Here is a 10,204-nt window from a genome sequence, read left to right as displayed (position 1 = left end):
AGGAGCAAGGTTGGGGCTCGTTGAGGGTTGTTGCCCCATTCAGGCTTGCTTTTGCTGGGCTGTATTTGGGTAGAAACCATGGAATCACAGCACCACTGAGCAGAGGGTTGTGCCTGTGTGCCCTGGGCCATTGTCCTGACTGAATTAAGGTTGCTTAAAGAACCACCAGCAAAGGTATCAGCAAAAGCAGGTTTAGTATAGAAGTGAAAGTTCCACCAAGTTGGTGGCAAGGTTCACTCTACTGCTTATTAGGTGGTAAAAACAAACTAAAATCTAAAACAAATCAATCTAAACACAAAAGCAATCAAAAATTATCTACATGGAGGCTGGGGAGGGTGTAAGGGTAGGAAAGGGCAAGGATAAAAAGGAAACACAAGATGAGTCATGAGGTTCAGAGTAGACCCTCTTGCAAAACTGAGCTCCAGACTTGACCAACAGTTTAGGCCCAAAGGTTTAGCAGCACTTAACAGCATAAGCTATTAAGCTATTGCTTATGCTGAAGTTAAACAATTTAACAATTTCATATAACATTTCCTTAAAAATCTAAACTACTTAAGGATCTAGGAGAGCAAGATCCATAGTATATTTTCTATAGTGCGTTCCCACTTGCACACAGCCCTGAAGGAGCCTGTACAAGGTAGCTCTGAAAAGTTCCCCTCGAGCTCCTGGGAATACTCACATCAGATATCTTTGCATTTTCTCAACAGACAAAGGGTTGAGCCTCAAGGAATGGTCATAATTCCTTTCCATCCTGGCCACAGTTCATGTCTTTCTTTAAAAGTTCGGTAATAAAAACATTGTTCCACTTGGGTTGTTATTCAGGCAAGAAAAATAATTTTCCAAGGCTGTTTGTTAAAATACAGGAGCTTGTTAGACAGCACAAGTTCCTGGGAGCAGACAGTGGTTTTGATAAGATTGAGAGTTGCTCAACCCAGGTGCTGTTCTCAAGGCCAAGGTCTAACAAACATTTCTCAGATCATAGTGCAGCTCAAGAGCTGGGGGGGGAGGCACCACCAGAATCCACCCCATGACTAAAGACAACTTCTCTTGCTCCACAGAGTGGCCATGTGTTCACCTCTTGCCTCTGTGCCTAGAAACAGGGATTTATTATGTCCAACTTAAAAATTGTGAGAAATTTTTGATCAGGTTAGCTAAATACTGTGATTTTTAAGACTACTGAACATGAGGGAACAGTATTATTTATGCAAGGACATCTGTGGGACTGTGCAGTCTGTCTAGCTAATATAAACACTCCAACATATAGAACACTACAGTACATAAAGCATAAAATGACAGAAATCAGAAAAATTACAGCAGGATGCAATGTTAGATCTGGAATTCCTGTTGCAGTGGGTGACCACCCAAACACAATCCCACCAGTGATGTTCTCCATTTCTCATCACATGATGTATCTCCTGTATTTGATGAACAATGATTAGAGCTCTGTGTCCATTCCTTCAGACACCTTCCAGCAGTCAACACAGCTCGTCATGCTGCAGTAATCTTTCCACCAGTGCAAGGTTCATTCCAGTGGGGGTGAGCAGGAAATCTTGCTGGGATCTATAGGTAGGTTGTAGCAATTCATGGATTGTGACAGAACTGAATAGCTGAAGTTGCATCCCCTAATTTTGGAGAAAACTACAAACCCAAATGTTTGAGTGATGGCTTATTTCTACAGTGCAATGGTGTCCATGGAATCACAGATAGTTCTTAATCTTCCCAATGTATGTAAGTACAGTTTCAAGCATTTCAGCAGGACGTATTTCAAAATGACAAACATTTTGTTCAGTGCCAAGACAAATGTCTTGGACATTAGTGGTGTTCCTTTCACAAATAAATCCCTGTTGTTCCTGTACAGCACACATCAACAGTGACAGCTTGCCATTTGTTCCTATTTTGTTGGGCCCATACTCTGTCTGTGTTGTATTGGAAATAATTCCATGGTGATTTAACCCCAGTGCAATGGGTGGGTGTATGGGGTTTACTAAAGCACTGTGTATTGTTAAAGCAAAAGCTGTGGTTTTACAGTTGGTAGGGTCAGAAGTGAAGTTAACTAGGTGCCACCAAGGCTGAAATTCTCATTAAAATTTGTTTGCATTAGCCCTGATTACCTTTTACATTTCAGTGGTCCAGGTACCTCCATAGCTTTCCCTTATAGCTGCTGCTGCAGTGAATTGTCTGCACCACAGAGTTTGGATGTAGCTGTAGGCAGGGAGACCTGCAGGCTCCAGAATGAGGAGGAGAGTGAAGAGGAAGGAGCCTGCTGGCTGTGCCCATCTTGCTCCACTTGCTATCACCTCCCACGTGGGATGCTTGGACACCTGTGGGATCTGCCTGCCCAGGAGGGCAGGGAACCACTGCAGGGAATTGTGAGAGGCCCCTGTGGTTCCCACCCCATCAGACGTGGAGAAGATAAGGAAGAAAGTGGAAGCCAGTGAAAAGAGATGTCACCAAGGCAGAGCAAGAAGCTCTTCCCAGCCCCTCTGAGTGCTCCCCCTGAGCCACCCCCTCCTTTGGGGTCTGCATCCCTTGTGCTTTTGGGGAGCTGCTGCCCCTTCTTGGCTGCTGAGGATGTGCTGAAGGCCAAGCCCTGCCTGCAGTGCCCTGTGCCAGCCTGGCTGGGCCCTGCGCTGCCCCTGGCTCTGTGCAGACCATGGTGGGGGCAAAGGACCTGGTCACCAGAGAGCCTGCCCTGGCTCACCCTGCCATCCCCCTCTCCGAGGTCAGGGCTCTGTGCCAGGAGATCTGCAAGGAGATCCAAGACTTGATGGCAGAGCACATGGCAGAGAACATTTGGAGGCTTCCAGTGTGAAGGGACCAGGAGGGAAGAGTGGGAAGGGTGTCCTAAGAGTGGAATGTGGGAATCAGCCCAGCCCACCTGAAGCCCCCTAGACTCCTGCCAGCCTCTCTCCAGCCCCAGGGAAGGTGACAGAATGGTGTGCTGGGATGTGCTGCAGCATTTCCTGGGGGGCAGCAAAGCAGAGGGAGGAAGAGGAGACCAAGGTCTGCCAGTGGAGTGGGACTGCAACCCCCAGTACCTCCAGCCACTGCCCCAAGGTTCCTGCCCCTGTTCCCTGCACATCCCACCAGGAGGCACAACCTGGCACAGGCAGAGCCAGGGCAGCTCTGCTGTGCTGTTTTCTGCTCATGTTTTCTGCCATGCTGAGGGTGACAGGAGAAACAGCAGGAGCTGGTGTCAGCTGGGGCCAGGCTGCATTGACACCCCACCACAGCTCCTGGGTGCACATGGGCACCTGAAACCCTTAGCTGGGAAGGAGCCTCTTGAAATTCAGCAAAGGCAAGTGCCAGGTCCTGTGCCCTGAGGTGTTCATCCAGGGTCCCCCAGCACCCACACCTCCATCCTATGGCTGCAGCCAGCACAGACCCTCTGTCCAACAGTGTGACTGGGACTCACAGGTGAGCCAGCGATGGCTCTGGGGACAGCTCTGGCCCTGTTCCCTCCAGGAGCCATGTGATGCCTGGCATCAGACCCATTTTAGCTAGTGATGTCCTCCCAGTGACAGGTTTCTGTCATTCAGGGGGGCACGAGGAGTGGGCAGCTCCAGGATGGAGCCCCTCTAAAGCACCAGCTGCTCGTGGCTGCCCAGGACACACAGGGATGGGAGGTGGAGGGCACAGGCTCCCACACCTGCCATCCCAAGCAGCCCTCACACCTCTGTCCTCACTTGGTCAGGACCCCCCTGTGCCCTGCAGGTCATGTCATGGCTCTGGAGACCACCCTAAGAGGGTGATCCTGGACCTTCAGGATACCCTGGGGCTGTATTAAGGTGAAACAGCACCAAACAGTCAATTAGAAAGTTGGAGTTTTTGGGCAGCAAGGATTTAAAGCTTGTGATAGGTTGCACGGTCTGGCGGCAACAATTAAAACACTTCTGAACAGCCTGCAGATTAAATTTTCCTGGACAATTTGTGGATTAAACTTCCCTCAGGAGCAGCTCACAGATTAAGTTTATTTCAACAGCCCACAGATTAAAATTCTCAGAACAACACGTGGCAACCCACAAATTCTCTGATGAAAAGCCCATGGATTACACAACCACCTCAATGAACAGCTCATGGGTTAAATTTCCTTGAACTGTGCATGGAAACAGCAATTTCATAACAGCCCACAGCAGCTGCAATTTAAACTCTTAAAGAGAGGGAGAAAGGAAGGAGGAAAGGAAGGAGAACAGATGTAGAGAAAGAATTTGTGTCACCAGCCTGGGTTCCAGCACCATCCCCACTCCAGTCCCTCGGGATGATGGGTGTCCCCCCAGCCCTTGTCCATTGTGGAATTTATAGAATGGTCCTTGCACAGCCTCATTTTGTTACTCTTTTAACTTCTCAGAACAGGGTTGGGGGTTATCGTGGTTTCAATTTCTTCCCCCTGGGAAGAGCAGGCAAAGGGGAGCAGGTTGATGGGCAGAAGTGCAGCAGCAAGGGCAGCACCTGGGGCCCCTCAGCCTGTCCCCAGCCTCTGTCTCCAAGCCCTGGCTCATGGAGCCATACTCAAGTACCCCCTGAGAACCCAAAGGTTCTAGTTGATTTTTTTAAGGATTTGTCTGATGGATCACTCTGGTTCAAAGATTTTTTCCCAGTGTTTGAGTCCTTTAACACCTAGGCTTGTCTGGAGTCTTGTGTTTATCTGCTTTTCCCTGCTCGTATGGCTCTTTGCTCTGGAGTGAGGTGCTGAAAATCTGTGTATTGATGGAGTCAGCAGCAGATTTCCACCATTCCCACATCCAAGGAAAAAGAGAAACTCTCAAGCTTTTGAGACCTCAAAAATGAATGGCTAGAGGTGCTTCCTCTCTGGGGCTGATCTCCTGGAGTATTCTGGAATGTTCCAGATAGTGTGAGAACATGGATCACTTTTCCACAGGGCACAGCCCTCCTGGGCAGGCTCAACTCACCCTGAGAGTGGCTCCTGGGGCAGCACCTGCCCGATGTGAGCTGTCCTTGGAGTCATTTTGGGACTGAAAGTGGTAAAGGCTGGAGGTGTTGTGGCATGTGGTCCCTGCAGGTCCTGTTGGTTGCTGGAACCAGGACATCACCAGCAGTGGGGGACAATGGGGACATTCCACATAGGCTGAGCCATTGCTGTGTAACAATGGGCACTCTTTGCCAGGGCAAGGGGACACTGTAAAGAGGGAAACAAGTGGCACGGGCTCCGGAACAAGGAGGAGACCAAAGAGGAAGGAGCCTGCTGGCTGTGCACCTCTTCCTCTTCCTCCTTCTACCACCTCCTACCACCTCCCACCCTACCTGCTCCTCTCTGGAGCAATAGCTCAAGAGGCTCCTGTTCATGGCAGTTCTGTGCTTTTGGACAGATCAGCAGCAATGGCAACACTCACTCTGGGCACGATGCTGGATGTTGCCCTCGGGTCATCAAGAGCTGGAGCTGTCGACTTTGAGCAGCTGTACAACCTCCTGAATGGGATGCTTTTGCACTTGGGCCTGCGGGATCTGCCTGTCCAGGAGAACGGGGAACCACTGGAGGGGGCCGAGGGAAGCCCTTTCTCTGCCGCTTTCCTTGAGGAGTTGATGCGGAAAGTGGAAGCCAATGAAAAAGAACTCGCTGAGGTAGAGACTCTTCCCAGCCCTGGGTGCTCCCCGTGAGCCACCCCCTCCTCTGGGGTCTGAACACGCTGCTGGGAGCTGCTGGGGATGTGCTGGAGGCTGAAGCACAGCCCAGGCCAGGCCCTGCGCTGCCCCTGGCTCTGTGCTGACCATGGTGGGGGCAAAGGACCTGGACCCCAGGGACCCTGCCCTGGGGCTCACCCCACTGTTCCCCTCTTCTAGGTCCGGGCTCGTTGCCAGCAGCTCAATGAGGAGGTCACTGAGATGAAGGTGGAGCAGTCCCGCATGACAGAGGACATGCAGAGGATGAAGGAGAATTTTGGCGTGGTGAGCTGCCACTGGTGTCCCCTGGAGCTGCCCCTCACTGCTCTGCCCTGCAGCCCATGGAGGCTTCCAGTGTGAAGGGACCAGGAGGGAAGAGTGGGAAGGGTGTCCTAAGAGTGGAATGTGGGTGCTTATCCCAACCCACCTGGAGTCCCCCCACTTTCCTTCTGCCAGCACTGCCCCGGGGAGGGCAGAGGGGCACCACTGCCCACAGGTCAGGCCAGTGGTAGAGGTCACTGCTTCCCTCAGACAGGGCTGCTGAGGCATTTGTCAACTAAACAGCCACCAAAAAAATTGTAGCCTGGGTCCTGGAAGGTGGGGAGACAAAGGGCCAGCTGTGAAATACAGGCACAGCCACTTGGCATAGCCCTGTCCAGGATCCCTCTGTCTGGTGTCCAAGTTAATTTGCAAATGTTCCTTTTAAAACCTTCTCCTGTGTTCTGACTCCTGTCCCTGTCCTCGCCAGGACTCGCTGGATGACCTCCGTAACCAGCTGCTGGAAAGTGTCATGGTATGTCCTTGAGCACACCCAGGGCCTGCTCCAGGGTAGGGTCCCCTCACATCAGGACATGGTCCCCAAAAGTTCTGTGGGGGTAGGGAGTGGAGGGGGTCAACACTCCTCTGGATCCCATCCTGCCCCCAGTTACACGGATGGCTCTGATGCCTTCCTTCCCAAAGAAAAGCTAAATAAGAGGCTGATGCTCTCCCCAGCCCCATAGGAGGTGAGAAACATGGTGTGCTAGGATGTGCTGGAGGACTTCCTGGTGGGCAGGAAAGCAGGAGAAGGAGGAGGAAGAGGAGGCCAAGATCTGGCAGTGGAGTGGGATCACAGCCCACTGCACCTCCAGCCACTGTGCACCCTGACATCTCTGCCAAGGTTGCTCAGGATTCCTGTGCATCCCACTGGGAGAAGGACCTGGCATAGACTGAGCCAGGGCTGCTCCTCAGCTGGCCAAACACGTGCTCCCAGCTTGTCTTCTGCTCAGAACACGGGTTCAGGGTGGTGGGAGAAACAGCAGGACCTGGTACCTCCCTGGGGCCAGGCTGTATTGACATCCCACAGCAGTCCCTCCTCGCTCAGCACCAGGCAGGATCACAGCTCCCTGCCCTCCAGGTCTCTCTGGAGTGGTGGCTGGGATCGGGGGACAGCAGAGGGATGTTATGGGGCAGGTCTGGGATACTGAATCACGTTGTTGGAGGGAAGAATGCCTTGCTGTTGTATTAGATGGCATCAGTTGGGTGTTTGCTGATCCCCTGGGTTGGCTGTTAAAACCATGGTCATGGAGGTACCCAAAGAGCTAAACTGGCTGGGGAGAAACATCTGGAATTTCAGCAAAGACAAGTGTGGGGTCCTTCACCTGCAGAGGAACAGCCTCAGGCACCCCAGGCTGGGATTGACCGGCTGGAAAAGCAGCTGTGTGGGGAAGGAGCTGGGGACAATGAGCTGGCCATGACCAGAGCTGTGCCTGAGGGGATGAGAAGGGCTCTGGTGTCCCGGGGTGCCTTAGGAAGAGCATTCCCAGCAGGTCAGGGAGTGATGCTGCCCCTCTGCTCAGCCCTGGTGAGGCCTCCCCTGGAGCAGTGTCCAGTTCTGGGCTCCTCGGGATGAGCGAGACACGGAGCTCCTGGAGCTCCAGCATCCTGGAGGGGCACAAAGATGATCTGGGGACGGGACCACCTCTGTCCTGGGGAAAGGCTGACAGAGCTGAGGCTGTTCAACCTCAAGAGGAGATGCTGAGAGAGAACCAAGGATGGGAGGGTCATGCTGAGCATCCAAGGGGGATCTATGCCTCAGTTTCCCCAGGAAGAGCTGTGTTGGGAGGTTGGCTTGGGGATCCTGAGTGCAGCCCGGTGTGGTAGCCAGCCCATCCTCTCCTTGCCAGTCTGCCGTGAGGGACATGTTGATGGGCGACCAAGACTCCCCAGAGCCGAGGTCCAGGCAGATAAACCCGCTGGATGACGACGAGCTGATTGTCATCGGCAATGAAAGTACCTTTGGGCACAGCTGGGGAGGGAGCTGGAGGGTGTGAGGGCACAGCAGGCTGGGCAGGGGGCCTGCAGACTGCTGGGTTTTCCCCCAGCCACGTTCCCCCAGGCTCCCCTGACCCTGGGGAGCTCCCTCTGGTTTCTTCTTCCAGTTACCCTCGTGGAAAGGACACCGGTACCAAGGCCCATCAGCCCCCTGCCCCCCAAGGCCGAGACAGAGGACAGAGAGAAGGATTCCCTGGAGGCAACTACGAGCAGCCACCCAGTCTCCTTTGGGGCAGATGAGGTGGGACAGATCAAGGATGAAGAGATCAAGATAAGTATCTCTGAGGCAGAGGCTCTTCCCAGCCACCTGGATGTTCCCCCTGAGATGAGCGATGTGGGAGAGATCAAGGATGAAGAGATCGAGATGAGCATCTCCAAGGTAGAGGCTCTTCCCAGCCCCCTGGGTACTCCCCCCGAGACCTCTGGGGTCTGCACCCCCATCTTAGACCAAGGTCTGGTTTAAGACCAAGCTCACAGTGGCATGGGGGCTTCCCTGAGGGAAAGGGGTGGAGTTTTGGGGGCAAGAGCTGGGGCTGAAACACTGCTCAGGCTTGCTCGGGCTCCTCCCCACGTTCAGAAAAAGAGTTTGGATGACAGACTCACCACCTCAAGAATGCATCCAGGAGCCCCTGGCACCCACCCCCCAGTCCAGCGGGTGCAGGCATTACGAGGCACCCCAGGATCCCAGACCCCCTGGATCCCAGGGGAGAGTGTGGCTGGCACCAGCAGGTGAGTGCCATAGGGACAGCAATGGCTTTGGGGACAGCACTGGCCCTGTTCCCTCCAGCTGGGCCCATGAGGTGCCCTGGCATTGCATCCATTTATCCACTGATGGAACTGTGGGGATGCTGCTGATGATTTCCTTCCACTGGCAGCAAGCTCCTGACACCCAAGGAGGAACGTGGAGGAGGCAGCTCCAGGATGGAGTCACTCCAAGCTAAACCTGGAATGTAGGTGCAAAGGCTTTTGTGACAAGTGTGGGGGACAGTGGCTCGTCCCCTGGCAGGGCTGGGACACACGGTGCCAGGGCCAGGTCATGACCTGCCCTCCTGGCAGGGCACAGGGGGCTCCTGGGTGCTGACCAAGTGAGGACAGAGGTGTGAGGGCTACTTGGGATGGCAGGTGTGGGAGCCTGTGCCCTCCACCTCCCATCCCTGTGTCCTGGGCAGCCACGAGCAGTCACCACATTTTGGAGGCACCAGTGGGACCGAGGTGAGAGTGTCCCAGGCTGGGAGCATCCCACCCCAGCAAGGGGTACAGGAACCCCCTCTTGGACCTTGCCACCAGCCCCAGTTCCCATGGGTTGCTGCTGGGACAAATTCCTATAGCAGTGTGGGAGTTTGGGAGCTTCCCTCTGTGTATTCACCATTGTCTAATATGAGCTGGAGCTTTGATCCAGGTGGGAAACCACAAATAGCCTATTTCCCCATGGCACCCCCTTTATCTTGTAACCAGCCAGGGGGTTGGACTGTGCTGGGGTGGTGGTGGAGAATCCAGGCTCAGGAGCCTCAGCTTTTTCTTTCTGCCCAGCCTTTTTCTTTCTGTTTTAGGATGATGCTAAAGGTGCCCTCTTCCAAGTACTCACCTTGTGAGCCGCTTGTGCGCTTGTGAGTGGCACTGGTGCACTGGGGGGTGGGATAGGGGCAGATGGGTGCTGGCAGTGCCCTGCAGTGCCAGGGGTGGCTCATCTAGTCTCTGTCACCCACCTGTGGCCCCTGTCACCCTCCCCAGACGCTCTGAGATCCCATCCACACCACCGCTGTCCCCCGGCCTCTCCGCGCGCCTGTGCCACGCTCGCAAGCAGTACCAAACACAGGAGCAAAGGTAGGGACATGGGGACCCATCCCTGGCTCCCAGGGGAGCCCTGTCCCGGTGAGGAGAGCTCTTCCCTGGGTGGGCTGGAAGGGGCTGGGCAGAGAGGAGCTGCAGAGGGTCAGCTGGGCTTGATCCAGGTCAGAGGGGTCTTGCAGCCCTCTGTGCTGTCCTGCCAAGCCCTGAAGCCACATGTGATGAGTTGCCATCAGGCTTGATGGAGACTTGGTGCCTCCTGTGAAAGGAGTTCCCAAATCAAGCCCTGAAGCTGGCACAGCCCTGCACCAGGACCTGTCATGGCCATGGGCAGCTCATGGGGTTGTGGGGAAAGGGCAAATCCTGCAGGGCTGGGTAGGCAGGGGTCTCCTGCAGCAGCTGGAGGAGGTGGAGCACCCCCTGAACCCCTCCCTGGCATAGCAGGTTGCAGCAGAGGGTGCCACGGTGCTGGGTACTGAGTATC

General features: G+C 54.2%; 1 protein-coding gene across 2 annotated transcripts in view; it reads left to right on the top strand.

The window, feature by feature from the left end:
* The first annotated feature begins 2,027 nt into the window (after positions 1 to 2,027).
* The window catches only part of LOC107212476, a 10,671-nt gene continuing 2,494 nt past the window's right edge, over positions 2,028 to 10,204 (top strand). For both annotated transcript variants that reach the window (XM_033518792.1, XM_015645775.3), the window contains exons 1-9: positions 2,028 to 5,580; positions 5,800 to 5,904; positions 6,368 to 6,412; positions 7,785 to 7,890; positions 8,040 to 8,311; positions 8,510 to 8,661; positions 8,808 to 8,882; positions 9,483 to 9,539; positions 9,664 to 9,756. In XM_033518792.1, the coding sequence (XP_033374683.1) occupies positions 5,338 to 5,580; positions 5,800 to 5,904; positions 6,368 to 6,412; positions 7,785 to 7,890; positions 8,040 to 8,311; positions 8,510 to 8,661; positions 8,808 to 8,882; positions 9,483 to 9,539; positions 9,664 to 9,756 (1,148 nt within the window). In that variant the 5' untranslated portion in view covers positions 2,028 to 5,337. The remainder of the gene's footprint in view (positions 5,581 to 5,799; positions 5,905 to 6,367; positions 6,413 to 7,784; positions 7,891 to 8,039; positions 8,312 to 8,509; positions 8,662 to 8,807; positions 8,883 to 9,482; positions 9,540 to 9,663; positions 9,757 to 10,204) is intronic.

The sequence above is a fragment of the Parus major genome, chromosome 18, assembly GCF_001522545.3.
Source record: "Parus major isolate Abel chromosome 18, Parus_major1.1, whole genome shotgun sequence".
In the NCBI taxonomy this organism is placed as follows: domain Eukaryota; kingdom Metazoa; phylum Chordata; class Aves; order Passeriformes; family Paridae; genus Parus; species Parus major.
Note: the sequence above shows the minus strand (reverse complement) of the source record. Positions and strands in the feature narration are given on the sequence as shown.